The 23,027-nt window shown below is 35.3% G+C and overlaps 1 protein-coding gene across 1 annotated transcript in view; it reads left to right on the forward strand.

Moving 5' to 3' along the window:
- The window catches only part of LOC138705585 (uncharacterized), a 95,167-nt gene that overhangs the window by 19,651 nt on the left and 52,489 nt on the right, over nt 1-23,027 (forward strand). The window contains exons 8-10 of the mRNA XM_069834188.1: nt 567-711; nt 4,529-4,605; nt 12,419-12,699. Of these exons, the coding sequence (XP_069690289.1) occupies nt 567-711; nt 4,529-4,605; nt 12,419-12,699 (503 nt within the window). The remainder of the gene's footprint in view (nt 1-566; nt 712-4,528; nt 4,606-12,418; nt 12,700-23,027) is intronic.

Raw genomic sequence — 23,027 nt, forward strand, 5'->3', positions numbered from 1 at the left:
AATGCGAAGCACATGCTTTAAGCAATAACAAAACTAAGGTGTATATGACCCCTATACCGCATACATAATAAAATAAAACTATTACTAATGTAGAAAACTGTGCAGGTACCGAACCTCTAAGGAACATGAAGGAATTCATCTGCCTATTTATTCATAGCTAGTCATTTGTTCTTTGACGTCTTACTGATATATGTTTAAATTTTTATTTATGGTATTCATTACTTTATTGTTTTATGTAATAAGTATTCTCCCTTTCATCAATAAATTAAAAATACACATGGATGAAATGCGACATGTAGAATCAATGTGTGCTGAACATTAAAATTCAGATACATTTAAAAAAATCATATATTTCTGAATTTCGAAGATATGGGAAGCTATGCTAACCTTAGGTAATTTTATAATCATCTCAAAGAACAAAGGTTATTAGAAGTTATGAAATATAATAATAATAATAATAATAATAATAATAATAATAATAAACATAATTACAATAGTATTATCAAAAATCCGAAGACAAACTCCATACCTTGCTGTATAAACTTCAAAATAATGATCTTTTACAGATTCTCAGCAACGCGTCAGCTTCGCAGTTTACAAAAGGAACATCAGTTCACTGGTATCAAGATGATCTTGCACCTGCAAGTCGCCTCACGGAACTGCACGAAGCCTATCCAGACAAGTACATTCTGTACACAGAATCTTCTTTCAGTACGTATTGAATCACCTCTTGTAACCAATATTCTTTCAGTTGGATGATTAGTATATTTCTACTAGAGACAAGATTGAAGGGTCTTTGCATTCCTGCATTGTTTCTATATTAGTTTTTGTACACCAGCATTATAAACAGTTTTATTGTTAATCAATATCGTCCACAATATGCATCACTACGAGTATTGCACCAGTACCGTAAGTTACTTCCATGCTAACTGAAATGTACTGGCCTGTTATGACGACATGACGTGGCTAACGAGAAAGACAGGCTACGGCGCGATGTCACATTCTTAGTCTTAACATGGCCAACATTGAATAAGTTTATATACAAATGTACGTTTAATATGAGTTTAATATAGCAATTCTTTTGTTTTTTAGAACTTTGAACATGTATTTATATTAGGCGATTGTCAAGATGGCCATGGTTATACCATGATAATCACGTGACTCCTATTCGTGCCGTAGCCTGTCTTTCTCGTTAGCCACGCATCATGACTTGTGACATAATAATGTACTATGAAACAAGTTTATAATGTTATACTTTATGGCACGAGGCAATGTTTAGGAAATTCGCTTCGCTCGTTCCCTAATTTTGACGAGTGCAACAACTGTATGACATTTTAAACGTGTTTCATACGTTATATTTTGTACGAAAGCATTATTAATAAAGAAATAACATCAAATTTGTAATACTGGGTATTTTGATAATATGTTCTATGAATAAAGGGGTTGCTATGACAACAATGATGTATTATTATAGCAAGGTAAATCTTTTCATAACGGCTATAAACTTCAAAGCACAAGTTATGCCGTCATAATAAACGTCATGACGTTTTGGTTGGCATGGTAATATTTTACTGCACTGATACAATAAGGTGATATATTATACACGATTTTCGCTAAAAATAAAAACTGTTTATAATGCTGGAATACAAAGAATTAATATTATTAAAGAATTTTCCGTGCATTAATATTGGAATACGTACTGCTGTCATAGCAACTCATTCTTCACATATCATAATTTCAAACTACCCATCATTACAAGTTTAATAAATTATTTATTTATTAACTGTTTTATAATGCTGTCATACAAAAAATAGCGTATGGAACACGTTCATAATGTTACAAAATTTCTTTCATTTCTAAAAATTACTGAACGAAGTGAGTTGGGTAAGTTTTTACTCATGCAATAAAGTATCACAGTATGAACTAGTTTCATAATACAATAATATTATTACACTGAGTGATTCTTATAGAACCGAACCCGATAAATGAGTTACAAAATAAAACAAAGCGCATCTAATGCCACTTCACGTACATTATGAATAGATGACAATAGCATCCGCCAATAATTGAAAAATTGAAGACAATACAGATGGTGTTTCCATTCAAAGAATGTGTGCTTACTGTACGTTCTTACAGGGTCACAGGATGTTTTCTTGAAACCCAACGCAGTTTAGAGGACGGAAAATCTCATCGAAATCCACGATACATTATTTGAAACTGCGAAGGACAGGTTTCCTTGTTGATGAACGTTATAAGTATCGGCAACCGATGCCAGAGGATATTGTAGACGCTGTGCGTGATAGACTGCGAATTCACCTAAATAGTATTTATGTCGACTATCCCAGGAAACAGGATACAATTATTCGACATGTCTAAGGGCAGCAAAAAATGAAAACCACGTTCTTATAAAATTCACGTGAGTATAACAGCTGAAGGAACCTGATAAGGCAAAGAAGATTCGATCGTTTCAAGATCTCATTCGGAATAATTCAGGAGTGTTGGACATCACGTGATTCACGCACGAGGCATGGTTCCATCTATCGGGACATATGAACTCCCAAAATTCCAGGTATTGGTCTGCAATAATCTCACACGAAAGACACGAATCCCTATTACACCCAGTGCAAGTCAGAGAATGGTGTGCCTTATCTGTTTATTATCGGGCCAATTTTTCCGGGATACGATTCATATTAATGCATACAAGAAGACGACTACAGAATTTGTGGACCAACTTCATGACGTGAAACTAACTTAAATATATTGTCATCAAGATGGAGCAACCTGCCATACATCCAAATAGTAAATGAAAACAATATCCAGTTATTTTAATAGCCGAATCACCTCTGCAGGTCTGTGGCCACCACATTCACCCGATCTTACTAGCCCTCATTTATTTTTGTGGGGCTATCTTAAAGACAGAGTTTTCCATGACCCTGGAACAGCTGAAGGTTAACATAACTAAGGAAATCATAAACATTACATTTAATGTTGTGATGATGGCAGGAGCAAAAAAAAACATGAAACACCACGCGTCTAACTAAGCCTATCCGTCACTTCCAGCGCCTGATGCGATGTGCAGTGTTTCACATCAAACCAAATAAGTCTCCTGCGAATTTTACCATTTTTCGTCATTTATTTGTAAACTGTAGGCGAGATATTGAGTTCGGTTCTATAAAAATCACTCTCTAAATAATCAAACCTATATTGACGAGCATAGCCCTAACTATAATCTTAAATATTCCACCTTTTAATTTTTACTAGTTATCCTACAACATTTCATTACCAAGCTGCATATATGTATCACGAAATACCTGTCACTAATAACAAATATTCGTCACGAAGATAGCATATACTTTCTCATTTTAAGAATATATTCCACTTCTTTTGTCATTTTTCAACGATAGTAATATTTATTAATTTACTTCATTGGACTGCCATTCGAGAATAAGAGATGAGTGGATTATTTACTGTGCACACTATTAAGAAAGAAGAAAAACTTTCGTTTGCTGCATTGTACGAACAATATTCTTTATAATCCCAAAAGTGGTACCGAGCGAGGTGGCTCATGCGGAAGGACCGTGGTTTGATTTCCGGATCGACCAACTTGACTGTGGTTTTTCATAGTTACTTAGACAAATTCCGGGTTGGAATTTTTATTTCCAAGGTCTCTTTCCCTTCCCCTCCCGTGTAGAAAAAGCATTTAGATTTCATATCATTCCTCATCATCTCATTCCATAGACATATTCAGGTCAATACGCATGTCTCCGTCCGTTTACGAGGGGGGGTCCCTTCGACACCTTGGAAGGGCCGTTGGAATGGGTCCTGTGCTGCTCTGTCACCTTGGCGTTATGAACGTAGGGCGAAGCGGATGAGGGATCACATGCGGCCAGTGGGCTAGTACACCTCATCCTCATTCATCCCATAAATTCGGGGTGCACAATAGGCTTCAGTATATCCGACGTGCAAAGGGTCGTCCCTAACCCGCCTCTAGCCACCGTTATCTAACCTAACCTAATCCCTAAAGAAGATATGATTTTATTTAGCTATAAATTGTACGGTTTAAGAAGGTAGAGGGGGTAAGGAACTAGACGCCCTACCCCATTATCTCCTGGCCTAGTTGTCTCATAAGTGGTGCCTTGTTGGTATTAGTTGTGAGGTTCATCTCTCTCTTCGGACAGTTGACTAAACAATAAAAAAATGTAGGTACGCTACCTATATGGCATTAGCACCAAGCAACCTAAACAATGCCTTCGTTAATATGACCATTAATTTCATTACATTATTTGAATAAGATAGTCTATTTCCTTCAACGAATTCGTGTACGCACTACATAGACCTACTTTCATGTAGTTCAGTATTATCTCGCGTTAGTAATATCCAAATTCATCTGTAGCGACAAGATTTTGTCGCAGTAAACACAAAACAGAAAAATATTCTTTAAGGATACTTCATGTAATATTTTTATATATTTATAAGTAGGCTAGTGTTATTTTTATTAATTAGCAAACTAATCGAAGTAACATTACAGTTGCCCAACCAGACGAAAATGCTGTTCTGTTTGGAGACTGGGCAAGAGCCAATACCCTGGGAAAGGACATGATCGACGTAAGTATACTATTTAGCGTAACATGCTCGTAACACAGATACATTATTTTCTAGGATACGAAATGTAAGGGCGGATGGGGGGTTGAGAAAAGTAAGGAGGAACTCAATAATGAACCTTTCGCTCTCTTGCGTCGGCGTAATGCAAGGAACAGGAATAGACAAAAATAAAATATTTCATGTTCATCCTTGCAATTCGAAAAGAATCTCTGCATTCGAGATACTGGCTTATTTCTGTCGACCGTCACTGTGAGGGATCTCTTGTCGATTTCGACTTTACTATTCGCAATGCAATGTGCTAGCTATTATCTAAGGAAATTATATATTAGTGATCCTTAATTTAATCTCAAAATAATGGTAGTGCATAATTGATTAATAAAACTGACAAAACAAGATATATGTAAAATCAATCTCATAAAATTCTGTACCACAATTCGAAGACCCAGTTTAAAAGTGAAACTACTCAAAATTTAAAGTTTTGAAAAATCTGCATTTTATAGCTATATGTTGCTATAAAAATCAAAGGATCGTTGCAGTTACTCAAAATTCTGTTAGCCATGTTTTATATATACTGAAAGTTTCAAATTAGAGTGTGTTAATTGGATTTTTCACAGCAACATGAAGTTTTAAAATTCAGGTTTCTCACTAGCCTACTTTAAATTTTGAGTTGTTTGTCTTTTGAACTAGGTCGTCGAATTATCGTGTATTTTTTTAAGAATATAAAACGATTTGATAATAGGAAACAACGGAAGCTAACTGAATTTCGGATGTAGAAGTTGTCCATCTTTTATTGTCTCTTATCGCAGTGACGCTAGTGTTATTTAATTTCACTATTTGAATATTACGTGAAACAATTAGAAACAGTCGCTCTCGATAGCGCAGTTGGTATAGCGCTGGCTTCTGTGCTCTATGGCATTTAAGTGTGTTTAAATGCGAAAGGCTCATGTCAGTAGATTTACTGGCATGTAAAAGAACTGCGGGACAAAATTCCGGCACACCGGCGGCGCTGATATAACCTCTGCAGTTGCGAGAGTCGTTAAAGAAACCATATTTAAAATTAGAAACACATATGGTACAATTACAAAGAAGAAGCACATATCCACATATGACTTATTAGCTTAGGAACAGCTGAACCGTTTATGTTAATGAATACGCCGTCTTTGTTTTGCTTGTAGCTGTGTATCACGGAATTTGATAGTCACAAGCGTAACTCGGTTTCCTGCCACTCTCACCCGATAATCGATTTATGCTCATTTGAAATGTTGATGTTATCTCGCAGGTAATATTTAAACAAATATACTAAAGCGCAAATGCGGCTTTCAGGTATAACTACCTATGAAGCTGACTTGAATAATTTCAAGGGAAAAGTTGTTCCGGGATCGGGTATCGAACCCGGAATATTTGGCTGAGCGCACCAACGCTCTACCGATTGAGCTACTCAGGAACTGTAACAGACACCGGCTCAATTTTTTCCTTTATATCCACATACCTCAAGTGAGCTGATAAGACGTCAGAACCCTGCACGCAAACTCTGTGGACTTGAATTGTGGTTTTCTGTTACGAACAGTGACGTATATTATGCAAATCTGGCTTCCAGGTATAACTCCCTGTGAAGCTGACTTGAATATATATAATAATAATAATAATAATAATAATAATAATAATTTATTGCCTTCTCTTACACTCTACCAGGTCACAAAGTATACAGGCAGTGAAAATATAACAAAAAGTTAAAGAACAGAATATTAACATATTACAAAATAATAATAATAATAATAATAATAATAATAATAATAATAATAATAATAATAATAATAGCATAATAAAATCGATACTAAACAACATGAAAATAATACCATAATAGGAAAAAAGAAAGTAAAATACATTGGAATACAATAAAAGCAACTCATTTAGTACAAATAGTTAATATGGAAAACTTAAGGAAAAATGTAACAAAATGGAATGTAATAAAATAATAATGAAAGAAAAGAAATACGAAAATGAAATAAAATCCACAATAAAAAAGGTATGATAATAAATTCATCTGGTGATCAAGAGAACAAAAGAGGAGAAAGGAAGGAAAAGAAATATATATTTTTTTATAAAACAATCGCAGAGAAAAGGGCTTATAATTGAAAAAAATCTGTAAGAATACTATTTTGTATTGTCTTACTATTTATATTGTATAAGTTACATGTCGCCGTCAGTCGTCGAGTGACTAGGCCTGCCATATTTTTCATGACATTTCAAGTTCGCGGGTTCATAATCAGCCAAGGACGATGAATTTTTAGAGAAGATGATGCCTGATATAACTTCCTTCGAAAGATAAAGAATGTTAGGAGACCCATGTCATACAACAAGCCTGTTCCTGAAGGTATGAACTAAAGGCAATCTTCACTAGCCATTTCTCCTCCACTTCGCAATTCACTTCTACTGGCAATCATCCTCACCTACCATCCTATCATCTGGAGTAATGACTGCTGCTTTATAGACGTCCAGACTTGAGATAAATAGTTCCTCACACTGCAAATCTATCACAGTCAAGACAAGTTTTAACAGACATATCCGGAAGTTGTATTAATCAACTGATCGACAAACAGCTAATCAAATGTTAATCACTTCATAATTGGCAACGTGTAAATCAGATTCTCAAACTACATTATATATAGAAACTATAATTTTGGCCCAATATTAAAGGAGTAGAGCTGAATAAATAATAGGCTAGTAACTAGGCCTACTAGTACTATGATCCCAAAAAGCAAGATCCTTTAAACCTATAATATGTTACAAATTGACTCTAAAATTCTATTAATTTTTATTTTATGTGCAACATTATGAGTCCGCCGCTGTGACTCTGTGGATTACGCGCGCACTTTGTAACCAAATAGTCCGTGGTTTGATTCTCGACGTTGATGGAGATTTACCTCAATTCCACGGTAGTGAGCAGTTTCCTTTGTCTTGTACTTGTCCCGTGACGTCTTCGCGGTGGCTCCGCATCGTCTTGATCACTTGGTGAGGGAATCCGTAATATAAGAAAATCCAGTACTGGTCCAGAGATATATCTCCTCCTACACTATTTTAGCTTGAAAATCGGTAGAAAAGGCGGAGGTAAAGGAAGAAATGAAAGCCATTATATGAAAAACATACATTGGTAATTAACACCGTCAGTATTCCACTAACTCAAATTCAATTGAATGCAGTGATTCTTGTGTCAACAAAATAGGAGAATAAAAATCTTTCTCGAAATATGAAGTAGCTCTCAAATTTACAAATTTTAGTTCACAAAATGTATTCAGCGTTTCATTTCAACATAAGATACCGCACAGACTGGCATAAGAGCTTTTGTAATGCTGGATGCAAAGGGATAGATTACTACTGCTCTATAAAACGTTTATGACTGCACCGATAACAAACACTGCGTAACAAATTTTAACTTTTTTTTTGCGCTGGGTATGTGATGCATGTTTTCTATATAATTTGAACCTCCTGAATACGAATATGACAATACAAAGCAGTTGTTGGTTACGATTTTTGAGAAATTTTCGAATTTATATCTATTTAAAATACTGCCTTATGTAATGACAATAAGGTTAAATACTCACTGTTCAGAAGATTACAGCTTTCTTTTTCTGACTTTTCTTTTATACTGAGCATTAGGTACATCACGAGCTAAAGTCTAACAATAGTCTGCTGGCATATTGGTACTCCACTGTCCTTGGTACCTTTGTACCATAGTTGAAATTTCTTGATGAAAGCGTTCACCATGCTCATCACTGAAATCGCCACAATTCTAGGGGAAAAAGTCAAGATCGGCGTGAAGGAAGTGAATTTTCAGGGACATATTACAACCCATATCGTCATAAGTCAACAGTAAATTTTGCACCAGTTCTAAATAGTTGTCACTTCTGCGGTTACCCAGAAAATTTAACACAACCTCCTTGAATGCAATCCAGGCGGCTCTCTCTTCTCCTTCCAACAAAGATTCGAAGTGATTGTCCTTCATTATTTTTCCAATTTGTGGTCCATTGAAAACTCCCCATTTTATTTATTAATCATTAATAGCAGAACATTTTTCCTGAATATGTTTAAATGCTTCAGTTTCGTGATTCATCCATTTAACAAAATTCTTCATTAACCCAACTTAATGTGTAAAGGAGGTAAAATTACTTTACTTTGAGGTACAAGGGGGTGATGTACAATATTTTTCTTCCCTGTCGCTAGTGATTGTCGTGTTGGCCATGCTTTTATTACTTTTATTATATAATGCTCGTCTCGAGCGCGACTGTCCCATTCGCACAGAAAGCAGCAACATGTTTTGTAGCCTAATTTCATTCCAAAAAGCAATGCTACAACCTTCAAATCCGCACATATAAACCATTCGTACTTTGAATATTATCATTAAAGCACACTTTAAAGAAATACACGTCTTACACAGAATACTAACACCATGGAAATCTCCTAGTAAACTGAAGCGATTTCATACGACGAACCTGTTTCTCCCCCTCCAAATGAAACCGAAAAGGGCAACAAAACAATTTCCGCTTCTAGAAGTGGTTTTGACAGGGTAGTCTATTGCAAAATATTAACTACAATAATGCCATTAAAGCTCACAGTGAAACAAGTATACACCTCAAGTAAAATCAGGTAAACTCAGAGAATTCATACCGCGAACCTGTTTCACCCCCTCCAAATAGACTGGTAAAAGGACAATAAAATAATTTCCGTTTCTACAAGTCCTTCTAACACGATGGCCTACTTACATTAATATTGTTTTCACATGACGGGTCATAACAAATTAGTTACACACGAAATACAGTGATTTTTTTAATGAAATCCAAAAAAATGAATCACTTTGTGCCTCTCGAAAACCCGAATTAATGGAACATCTTGCTTATTATTTCTGAATTCAGGAGGTCAAAATTTGTAAGAATTTGTTAGTTTTATGTCTGGCGCAAAATGACTGTTGACCAGTGAAGTGGAACGCCAAACGCAAAGCCTGCCGGCATACAAAACTGTTCCCGGCAGTAGTCGACGGACTCTGTTGGCGAGACCCGTATACGAAACTGGTTTTATTACTATGTACTATCCTTATGCAACTGCTCAAGCTCTGCCGTTCTGGTATTCTATTCAGCCAGCCCGAGTTAAATTTCCGGCCATTCGTAATTGAACTTTTGGTGGACAAAGCAGACATCGCAGATGTTACTCTCGCTAAACTTCACCAACACTTTCCATCTTCCAGTCATTTCATTATCATCTGTAATAATTAAACATAGGCTGCTTAAAGTGTTGGGAATATTATGGTTTTCCGATGTTGATATAGGTTTATCAGGTACTAATCTGACTGTGTCAAGAATAAAGCAGAATAGCTCATTTGTTAGCATCGTATTCACAAATAACACTCAGACCAGCTGTCAGACTTGGACAATCATTGGTTATTATAAGGTGCACAATGAGCCAAAGCAAGTCTACCGGGTCTGGCCTTCGAAAATCAAGCCAAAATGACATCTCCGGCAGGGCCTGATTTAGGCAAGAGCCTATGGTGCTTCTGCTCAGGGCCTCATGATTCTGGGGACCTCAAAATCCAGGAGCAAGCTTCTTTAAGGGAACCATGTAGTGATTAGGGGTCAAAAATCCGAATTTTTATTTTGTGTTTAAAGAAAAGTACAAAACTTTCTCTTTAAAACAATATAAATATTGTGGGGAATTTATGTAGATAATAAGCCCTTTAAAAAGTCTCTTTAAATTTGGCGGTGCATGTAATTCATATATCCTTTTTTTTAATGCAGCTTTCCATAAGTTGACATTTTTCAAACTTGAGAGCAATTTTCTCTGAAACTACTGAATCAATTTACATGAAATTTTATAGTATTTTCTGCAGCCTGTGTCCTACATAGTAGACCTACGGGTTTACGAATATTATACACATAACACGAGAAAAAAATATATGCATTGAAAAAGATTGAAAAAAAAAGTTAAACAAAGTTCAATATCTTTTATGTTTCACTATGAGTAAAATATTTAACTAAATCTGCTTTAGAATTTACAATATACTGTACATTACTAGACAACTTTAAAAAATACAGATTTAAAAGTGAAGATTTTACCAAGTAATGTGCACCTGAAGATTATGGTACATTTAGCAAAGTGGGAAAACAGGTTATCAGTTAGGGCCTTTCTTCTGCACTTGGATACGAAACTAATTGTCTTTTATACCACTGAATTCAGAATGATTGATCCCATAAGTATGGAAATTTTTATTCCAGTCTGAACACTAAAAACCTAGAAATATTGAACTAAACTTTTGTACTGAAATTGTTTAATCTCACAGGCATCACTACCCACTCCCTTTAAAATGAATTATGCAAAATGAAATAGGCAACAATTCTGCCAACTGAAAATCAGAACTAAGGAAATAAGTAATTATGTAATGAGTTATTATGTTAGAAAACATAAAAAAATCACTTTATTGTTTTAAGTTTACAGTCATAAGTTGATTGCACAGTTTAATGTGTTCAACTTGTAAAAGTTGTCTACCATGAACAATTTATTCAAATTGTAACAGTAGGCCTATTTAAATAGGCCTAATTAATAATGAATTCAGTAGCCAAAGTTAACAACATTGTTAATTCTTATTGTATTGAGTGTTATAAACCAATGCCTAGTGCTTTTGTTTCTTGCAGCTTATCTAATTTTTATTCTTATAGTACCATTATCGGTGTGTAGCGGTAGTGTTAAAGTGTTTTATGGGAATGTCCATGATTAAAAATGGAATCCTCAAGCAAATTTGAGTTAGGAGTCATTAAAAGAAAACGGAAAGCTATTGAAATTCAACAAAAGGAAAAACAACGCTGATCACTGAGCAAGTATGTTCGTGTATATGTTGCTAGCAGTAACTCCTTTATACACAGAGACCTCCAGTTTAAAAAAGTTAAGAATGTTTTAACTCAGATTAATGGAGATTTTGACATACCGAGACAATCCGCCAAAGCTACTAACTTGTGGAGACCCAAGGTATTTTTTTTTTTTTGTACAAGCTTAAGCCATAATTTAGGAAAAAATGAACATTCCTATGAAACTCTTAAATTGCTGAACTAGAGGAAAAAAGGGATAGTAGGTACTGGTACTACAACCAATGTAATCAGCTCTGATCTGTATTGTGACCACACATAATCACTGATACCTTATGGACCACTTAATTTTTAATTACTTTCTTCAAAATAGAGAATTAATAAAAACTTCTGTGAAATAAATACATGGTGAAAGGAGATAGGCGATAGGATTTAAATGAAATAAGATAGACCTCTTTATCATGAAAAGAAGGGACCTCATAAAGAAAACTAAGCTCCGCGCCTCTGAAATTGTAAATTAGCCTCATCTCCGGGTCTGAAAATTCATCCGTAACTGCAAGGGATTTTTCTCACAAATGAATCGACTATAATTCTAGTGCCAACGAGTTATCGAATTCTTCTCCAGATAAAAAAAAAATATCCTTTTGCTCTGTCATAGACTTCGTCACGGTATTCACGTTTCAGGACGCTCTGTATCCGCATACTTCTTGATTGCGAAACACAGGCCACTACCGGAAGTGTTACACTCCTGTTTCAATAGGAACATTTCCGCCAGCCTTCTCATAAATAAAATAATCTCCCTCATTGCAAACTATACCTTTCAGGCAAGGAATCCAGATGAAAGTCATCCCGATCCGTTAGGACATAACAGTGATATTCTTTTTTGCAATTTACAATTGGACGGTATGGTAGCAGTACATAGCTAAATCCATTGAAGGAGTTTTAGTGGTAATTAATTTTGCATACAGGTTTTCAACAACTGGGTAGTAGGATGGCTGGACTGGAACATCTGCCTCGACACTACCGGCGGACCATCCTACCTGCAGAACTACCTGGACGCATTCATAGTAGTGAATGCCACAGCGAATGAGTTCTACAAACAGCCCATATACTATATCATGGCCCACTCGTCAAAATTCGTTCTTCCCGGATCCGTGCGCATCGCCATGAATTCTACTGCTGACAGCGGTATCGGCAACGTGGCGTTCCTTAGACCAGACAATATCGTAGCAGTTGTTCTTCTGAACAGGTAACTAGTGATTCAAAAATGAATAAATCACGTCAATGAAGCAGTCGGATATTTGGCAAAATCTTCTGCTCAAGAGCTTTCCATTTTATCGCAAACGAGAAATAATTTCTTCCTAGGAAAATAATGCCGTAGAAAATTTCCGAATGTCTAAAATGCACAATTTTTATACAAAATACATGAGAACGCTGCGATCATAATATAATCTATTTCAAAACTTTTACTGAAATTCAGATTTATACATTACTGTTTATGAAAAAGAAGTATTTGACATGCCGTGTATCTATATCTAATACTCGTATGTCCGTCTGTTTTAAAATAAGGGGAAAATAATTTCTACTTTCAACACTTACCAGTCGATTTATCCGGCAAGTATGTAAGTTACATGAAATATAGTCTACTATTGGTTTCTGAAGTATAAACTTAGCTCTTTCGATACCCTTCGCCTCCCATGTCGCACTGAGGACAAAGCCACAAAGGCGGAAAAAATAAATACTGCTTAGACACGTGACTTCTAAATGAATGACGCAGTCAAGCACCCACCAATGAAGGAAAAAAGTTTGCTCTAGGTGAAAATTACACAGAATAATGATAAATTAATGGAAATCGAGTCTCATAATCCCCTTCTTACTTTTTTTTATCGATATCGTGTCAAATGAAATAACATCACTCGTGTCCCCAAAGAAAGTTACAAAATATGTATTAAATATAAAAATTATTCACGGACCTCATTAGTTTTAAAATGACCAAAAGTGAAGCCGAAACTAGCCAACGAAGGTAAATTAACTTATCTAGTTGCACATTACCACAGGAAGGTTGTTTCTATAAAAATTTTAAGTGGTTAAAAGTTTTAAAAGTGTGCAGTGAAGACAAGTTATACAAACCGGAAACAAACAAGGACGTCACTAGTTCTGAAGATAGCTAAAAAATCAAGCCGAAATTAGTCAACGAAGGTAAATTACCAACTTAGTTGTATATTAACACAGGAAAGTTGTTTCTATAATAAATTTTAAGTGATAAAAGTTTTTAAAGTGTGTAATTCAGATATATAATCAAGACGAGACAAGTTATACAAATTGGAAACAAACAAGGACCTCACTAGTTCTGAAGATGGTTAAAAGTGAAGCAGAAAATAGTCAACTAAGGTAAATTACCAACTTAGTTTCACAGTAACACAGGAAAGTTGTTTCTATAACAAATTTTAATTAATAAAAGTGCTTAAAAGTTGTATAATCGGTGAAATAAATAAACATAATTTTGGAACACATATAACTTCAAAAACAATACTTATATGTGGCAGAAAAGAATTGAATCTGAATAACAATTATTCATAAGAGCTAAAAGTCCCAAGATTATAATTTTAAGATCGTCCTTAGTGTTTACAAAACATGACCACCAATTTATTGAATTTTCTTTGACCAAAGTTCGCCGCCTATCGTTGATCACAAAACATAGTGGAAGACATACACTCTATCAAAATAGGTGTGCACAACAATTAATGAATGCGTAAAAACAGATTCCTAAAATTAACATTCAATTCCTATCTAGAGACAGAAGAGATGTTAATGATTTATGCCAGGCATGTGCGTTGAGGTACTGCAGATTACCCCTTGACTACTACTCCACATTCCTCGGCAGAGACAGTTATGTATCGGACAGATACGAGTAGCCAGGAAGGCAAGCATTGCTGAGTGACGGATTGTATAAGGCATGCATCATAGCTTTCGGTTCTTGTTGGTCGCCTAAATTCCACCACTGATGCACAGTATTTTCCCTGTGTTTGTTTCTAAAGCGGTAAAGCGAAAAGGACACGGGCGGGGGTTATCTCATTTTCTTTTCTCTTCGCCTTTATGCCCAGGGCTGATCTATGTCGACACAGACGATGTGACTAACACTTTTGCGCTCTTATAGCACTTACATATAGCTGATGAAACTATTAACTTATTTCCATTAAATAAATAACAACTTCACTGTGCTAAAGTTTAGATTGTGGTGTTATTTTACCTGATTACCTAGTTTCGATGTACTTTCCATCATCCTCTGTATTTTAGTGAGTGGCTCCCCACACGGTAGCGCGGGAATTCACTAAAATTCAGAGGATGGTGGAAATTACATCGAAACTAGTCACAATATAAATATTAACATAGTGAAGTTGTTATTTATTTAATTTAAATAACGTAATAGTTTCGCTTGTAACACTTTTAGTTTTGATGAAATGGGCCATAAGACTAGAAAATTGTTCGTATTTTTTGACACAAGTAATGGAGACGTACTTAATATGAAATTGACCATGCCTGCTTAATATTCGGAAATTCTTGAACCCTTTTGTGTTTCAATGAAGTCTAGACAATTTGTTGTCCAGTAGAATTCCTGTAACGTAAGATTTCCTCTTGATAATGCATGTCATGTTTTTATTTGAGAGAAACTCGGTAAAAGTACGTTGTCGACTACCTTTCTCCTAGTACCGATGCTATAAAGTGTGGAGTTTTCATTTCCGAAGTCAATATTTGGGACTCCTAAAGGTCCTTTCTTTTTATCCTATGTTTTATATGTAACTATACTTAGGCCTATGCTATAAATACATTTTATCTATTTGCTAGATTAAAATAATGTACTAACGTATGTTTGTGTTCGTTGTTGACAGCAATAACGACGAGAGAAATGTCACTCTCCGAACGGATGCAGGTGGCTACATCCCTATAACAGCGCCTGGCAATTCTATACACACAGTGCTCTATGACAACAGCTAAACAGAGGGCACCCTTGTGAAGAGTCCTGCGAGCCACTCATCTGTTGTTTATACAGACCAATGAAAATAAATCGAGATTTCTTATATGCAACAATGTCTTATATTTCAAACATACACACTGTCACAAAATTCAACAAACGAACGTCTATGTCCTTATTCCGAAAGAAACTAGTATTCTAAATAGGCTATTATTGTTTTCTAATGATAAATATGCAAAAATTAAGCCGACTTGTTACGTCACATTAGACCTGAGGTTCACGGTACCCTTTTTGCCTGCGAATCATAAAATATGGATCATCTTCTGTGGTCTCGAGGTTACCTTACTGGCCGTTGAGTCCGAGGTTCCCTGTTTCAAGGCGACAACATTTGTAATATGGCATCCTATAGGAGTGAAGTAAAGCTATCGATTCCATGCCGCAGATTTACGTCAATAAATAGCCCTGTGTTCAGCGCCGTAGTCGCACTAGGGATATGAAATGAGAGCTGATTCGAGTCATCATGAGGTAAATTTTCTCATGAAATTCCAATCAGTTCATGAGGTCGGTGCCCACCAAGCATTTTGATGGACTTGAGAAGCTACAGTGTGTAAATAAATCCATTCTCATAAGCCAACTTCAACGGCTGGGTGTGGAGAGATCATCGTACTACCCGAACGCTACTCCAGTACTGGTAAGATAATCGTTCATCCCTGCTGAGTCATATGAACGTCTAAATACGTCTTGGTCCTTCATGGGTTGTCGCGCAACGGATTTGAGAAGAACTCTGAATCTGATATAGGATTCTAGGATTAAAGGCAAAATTTGTGGGCAATTTCTCGTCCACGTTAACTTTCGACGCTGAATAATCTCTGCAGTAGAAATTGACTTCAAATGAAATATAATATAATATGCTAAAATTCGATTAAGAATAATTCATAGTGTGTTCTGATAAAAGAAAATTAATATTTTTATAGAAGCAATATCTTGTATTTGTCATTTGTTCAAGAAGTATCACTCCATTTTCTTGCCTTACACTTTTTACGTTGCAGAGTCAGCGTGCGAATACTACCAATATAATCAATCCTTCAAGCTTTTTTTTATGCGTATATTAAGTTCTATGGATTTATTCAAATATGTTATAAACTCAAGGTACAAACTCATCGATTTGAGCCTCAAAATAAAATATGGATACTCTTAAAAAAATTGTGGTTTTTTAACGACGCTCGCAACTGCCGAGGTTACATCAACGTTGCCGATGTGCCAGAATTTTGTCCTGCGAGTTCTTTTACATGCCATTAAATCTAGTGAAATGAACCTGCCGCATTTAAGCACACTTAAATGCCATCGACCTGGGCTAGGATTGAACCTGTAACCTCGGGCACAGAAGGCCAGCGCTATACCAACTGTGGCACTCAGGGCGACTGGATACTCTTAAACTCTAACCGTGTTAAATAACTGAGATATCGAAACTTGGATTTTTTGCATCATGATATCTCGAAAAAGATTATATCCAATATATACTGTTTCTTTAAATATTTTTCATTCACTTTTTAGGAGGAATATGCCTTAGAAGTTCTTGGGTAGAATGTTACGACAGTCTAATGATCCTAAAACATTCCTTGTATTATTTGGAGGAGAAACTATGAAGTCATTTCACTGTTTTAAATAGAACACATACAGTAGTATAACATTTATTATTCATTCATTCATTCGTAGTTTTCTGCTCAAGGGCAGGTTTTTCGCTGCAAATCCAGAATTCTCCAATGTTCCCTCCTTTCTGCCTTCCTCTTACTCTCCGTATACGATCCATATGTCTTAACGTTACCTACCATCTGACATTTGCAGTCCCGATCTCTTCTCCTGTTCACAACTCCTTCCAGTACATCCTTCAGTAAGCACTTTCTTCTTAACCAGTGACCCAGCCGTTTTTCTTATCTTTACCTAATCAGTTTCAGCATTATTCTTCTTTCATCCACTCTTTCTAACACAGTCATTTCTTATTCTGTTTGTCCATTTCACAAGCTCCATTCTTCGCCATATTCACATTTTAATTGCTTCTAGTCGTTTCTTTTTTACTTCATCGTAATATCCATGTTTCTGACCCATAAAATGTCACACTTCACACAAACCACTTCATTAGTCCCTTTCTTAGTTATTTTCAGAGATCGGCAGAAGGTGCTCCTTTTTCTATTAAAAGATTTTTTTCCCATTACTATCCTCCTTCCTTTTGACTTCCTGGCAGCATCTCATATTACTGCTTACAGTACACCAAAAGTATTTGAAGCTGTACACTTGTTCTACTCCCTGCATGTTTACCTTCCTTATTTTCGTTCGATAACCATGATCTTCGTCTTGTTTGCATTTATCTTAATACCACACTGCTCACAGCTGTCATTTAGATCTACTAACATATATCTTAGTATCATCTTCTCTTCTGCTACTATTCTTCATAATAAAAATAAAAGTCCACCGCTGTGGAGTAGTAGTTAGCAAGCCTGACCGTGAAACGAGGGAGCCCGGGTTCGAACCTGGTTGGGACAAGTTACCTGGTTGAGGTTCCTTCCGGGGTTTTCCCTTAACCCATTAAGAGCAAATGCTGGGTAACTTTCAGCGTTGGACACTGGACTCATTTCACAGATAATCAGAGCAGTTGAAAAAATGTCGTAAAATAACTAATTAAAAATTAAAATAACTGGAAAAAATTAATCGTGGCTCATTCCGTATATTACAATGTAATTTTCGTTTTTCTATTGCCTATAATTCACAATCGGAGTGTAAGTAGAAATTAAATTATGGTTTATTTAACGACGGTCGCAACTACCGAGGTTATATCAGCGTCGCCGGTGTGTTGGAATTTTGTCCCATGGGAGTTATTTTACATGCCAGTAAATCTACTGACATGAGCCTGTCGCATTTAAGCACACTTAAATGCCATCGACCTGGGCCGGGATCCAACCCGCAACCTCGAGCACAGAAGGTCAGCGCTATACCGATTGCGCTACCCACAGAAATAGTTGAATAAGAATAGCAAGACTAAATTAATTTTATCTTAAAAAAACCTAAGATAATCTGTCTGGAATCGAACAATGAACCCAAAATTCTGCTACAAAATAATTTCATCGATTTTTTTTTAAATTTATTTAGTATGCCCCAACGAGTATAACTCATATGTAGGGGCTATACAAGAACACATAGCCTACATAAGTTATACATTGTAATTGAGAAAGTCATGATACTTCAGTCTGTGAAAACAAACCATAACACAAGAATTTATTAAAGAAAGAAAGCAAAATAAGGACAAATAATAAGATGACATAAAGTTTTGTGCAGAAAGAAGAAAAAGTTTGAAATCATGAAATAAATAAATCAGCTGAGAATTAAAATAAATAATCTTCCCAAAACGTATTTTTAAACAATTCTTAAAACACCGGCAATTTGGTAAAATTCTATATTCTAAAGAAAGTTGGTTAAAAGTTGTTGTTAAAAAATGGTTAAGTCCTTTCGTTCCATAAGTTACTGAGCTATGCTGAGAAAAAATATATTGTCTTTTTGTCTTGTTAAATAAGTATTTAATTCAAATATTGTAATTAGATGTTGGTAATGCAATCTTTCGATAACTTCTATGTTTTGGAACCTGTTAGGCTACTCCGAAACCATTTATTGTGGTATGGTTTCCTCATGTTATGCAAATAATTTTGGAACGTAGAAATATGAGTTTGCACTGCTGTTCGTAATGTTTTTTTCCTTAGACGTTAATTGAAATTACAGGAATTCAGACTCATATTTCACGTGACGTATTTCGCTCTAAGAATTCTATGGAAATATGTATAAAGCAAAATAAATATCTATGGAGTGAGGGTAACAAACTTAGGTCCTTTTAACTGAGGGATTTAATTCATTAATAAGTGGGCGAAAGGATCCTTTTGTCAGCTACCGTTCTGTCCGTCCACGACAGAAGCCACGTCCTACCAGTCCGTAGCAAGTTTCCCATTCCAATCCATATGATATGTTATTTAATAACAATATTTGAAATTTCATGCGCAACATAATTTCAACCTATATGAAAATATGCGCATTACCGTATTTTCTCGAATACTCCGCGAACTCGAATAAACCGCGCACTCCACTTTTGAAAGCTCCCCCTTGCCTTCCAAAAATTAAAAACAAATACAGTTCAGTTAATTTTAAATTTTTGTTGTAAGTAAAAATTCGCAATCTCATACCTTTAGTAGCACTCATTTTCAGAATTGAAAATATAAGATGAACACAAACTATACATGAACAAATTTCCCTTGAAATTATTCAACTCTGCTTCACAGGGAGCTTCATCTAAAAGCTAAATTTGTACAAACTATACACTTATCACACTTGAACTTGATTCTGACACATGTACTGTACGAGTATTGCTAATCCAAACGCCACTTAACAATGTTAACAATTGAAATAGTCGAATGGGATAATAATGGCATGCCCTACCACCTTATGAGTAGCACAGGAGGGAAATTGGGCAATGTTGCCAACTTCATTTCGAATAAGCCGTGCAACCGTATTTTTTTACTTTTATATTTCGGAAAAAAGTACGCGGGATATTCGAAAAAATATGATGATTAGAGACTATAGCCTGTAATTCTCACAAACATGCAAAACATTACCCAGTAAAGTAACTAAATTTCTCATAATATGGGGAAATTAAAACCATTTCAGAACATCGACGAATATAAGCACAGTTCTGCTGATTATGTTCTTTCGTACACCGTGAAAAGCCCTGCAAGAGGTAAGAGGTTCTCAGATTTCCCACAGCCTATTCCTGCAATATTAATCGCACCATGACAGTTCATAACATCGAAATATTTACTGCACATTATCGTTTCACTACGACAGTTCATTGATATTCTATACATAATTTACGACTGGACAATAGCACAATAGTAAATGACTAATTACTCAATAAGTGATATAGGAAATTAATTTTTTCGTAGAGGTTTTCAACAACGGGACAGTAGGATGGTTGGACGGAAACATCTGCTTCGATACCAACGGCGCTGATCGTTATACCCATGACATCATCAAAATGCAGCACGAATTATGCAACAATACGCCTATAGGCAATTTCTTTCAGTCAGTGGCGAGAATGAATATTCGAAAAATTCTCCGATCTGAAGAAAACCAAAAATTCTCCGAGAACACCTATTCCAATTGTGAATCTATCTACCCTTTTTCCGCCTCGATTTTCTAGGAGTTGAACCACAATCCATGACGTGGAAAACTCATACACAACATGACGTAGCTCTTAATTGTTCTAAAGTGAAGGATTATGATTATATTATAACTTACTTAACGATAAGCCTGCCAAGAATTCAAGACACGAACATTTTTGTTGTCGGAAACCATTATCTCTTACTTGTAGATTAATATTCTAGAAACGTGGCAAAATATTGATAAGACGTCTTTATTTTGCTTACACAACAGGTACAGGAAATTCAAGACGTGTGACTTCTTGGAATAACTAAGAGTATTTTGGAATTTTAAAAATATGATATCAGTTATCCACATGTGTGTTTGTATGTGCATGTGTATGCATATGTATGTTTGCATGCGTATCTATGTATGCATGTATGTATGTATTTATGTAATGTATGTTTCTCGAACCTTTTTATGAAGAAGGCCTATTCTTGTTTAAACTATTTTTGGACTAAATAAAACATTACAATTTAAAATTGTATTATATATGTATGTATATTATATAAAATATGTAATGATTTGATAGATTATGCAAAGGACTAAAACTGAAAGGTTTCGGATTCAATCCCGGGCTGTGGCATTGTCTAATTTCCAGAACTGCCCTGGAGTCTACTCAGCCTCCTATCAAATTGAATACCGAATCTTTTCAAGGGGTAAAAGCAGCCGGAGTCTAGTGCTCACTACACCACCTCATTCTAGCATCGAGGTCACGAAATCATGGAGCACTAACTTCTTTCTCGCTATGCGCTTTCATATTGTCTGAAGAGGAAATGTTTACCATTTGATTTATTAGGGCTACGTACAATTAATGCAAAGTGCGAAAATTGTCTTAAAATGGAAAGGGTAATATTTGTTTCAGTTATTAAAATCTTACAATTAATTTTCGAAACGCAGTAATTTTTGTATGCAGTTTTACTTCTTTTCAATAAATGTGATAAATTACACATCGTAGCACAACTGCCGCTCAGTAAGTCAGTTGGGGCCGTATTCATAGACATTCTTTGGACGGGCTTCCGATGGATGATCAGCGAACTAACGTTTTTCGTATTCATAAACCACTGTTAGCGACATGATATGATATGATATATGATATGATATGATATGATATGATATGATATGATATGATATGATATGATATGATATGATATGATATGATATGATATGATATGATATGATATGATATGATATATGAATCCTGTACAAGTAACCAGTCGATAGCCGGGACTAGTTTAGCACGTTCGTAGCGCGGGCTAGCGAAATGTCTATGAATAGCACCCATAATGTCTTCTCATGAAAGTTAGTGGAATAAATCACCGGAAGGTTTTATCAGCCGTCGTGGTAAAAGATTCTAAGTGGTTTCTTCACGGTGGAAATATACTATGTTTCCGCCATGGGTTTATTTTCTAATATTTCGATGTTTCATGTCATTTCTCGCATCTTGTTTTCAACATTATCCTCATATTATCTTTAAATAGCTCCTATAACTGAATATTATTTTAAATTAAAATTTTAAATGATAAATACAATATTTTCTACATACCACATTCGAGAAATACTACCTAAATTAATTGGGGTTCGCATAATCATCACTAGTTTTATTATTCTAAAAAATATGCTCGGAATAGAAATTGATCCATCTTCGGTGGTGGTGGTGGTGGTGGTGGTGGTGGTGGTGGTGGTGTTTACAAGTATTCTATTCTTCTTGGGTCTCCAAAACGACAATCTTGCCTAACCTAATGTTTTTAACTAAAATTGTAAAAAAATAGTTAATAGTTTTCGTATATAAATTTGATTAAATCCTTGTATTAGAACCAACAACGAAGAACGTCCCACTGTCTTCCTATAACTCTCCGATGGACTGATTCCTAGGTGCCAATTTTACTTTTCTGCTTTCAGATGAATGGAATTTATAATATTTTTAGTACGTTCTATTTTTACAATATTATGAAATGTATTTTTCTTTTTCATTTAGAGTTTTCTGAATACTAACAGTTAGTCCTCAATATTTACTTATTACTTCCTCGATTATAATTCGTCTTTCATCATTTAAATATTCAGGCCCCTGTTTTTCGACTTCGTCGTAATGAATTTAATGCAATTCCTGGTTTAGAACCACAGAACTTTTTAGCCAGTCTGACTCTGTGAAGTATTTCACTTCTGAAGAATGTTATGTAGACCTAATTCTCAATATATACTCTACAGAGGATATTAAATAATGGCCCAATGATAACAGTAATGAGTTAAAGTTGGCAGAGAAAGTAGTAATATTACGTCAATCCCACAATCGATTATTATTCAGGGTGTTAAAAAAAAGTATCCAATATTTTAGGAGGTACTAGTATGCATCAAAACAAGAACATAAT

The sequence above is a fragment of the Periplaneta americana genome, chromosome 9 (genome assembly GCF_040183065.1).
Source record: "Periplaneta americana isolate PAMFEO1 chromosome 9, P.americana_PAMFEO1_priV1, whole genome shotgun sequence".
Lineage (NCBI taxonomy): Eukaryota > Metazoa > Arthropoda > Insecta > Blattodea > Blattidae > Periplaneta > Periplaneta americana.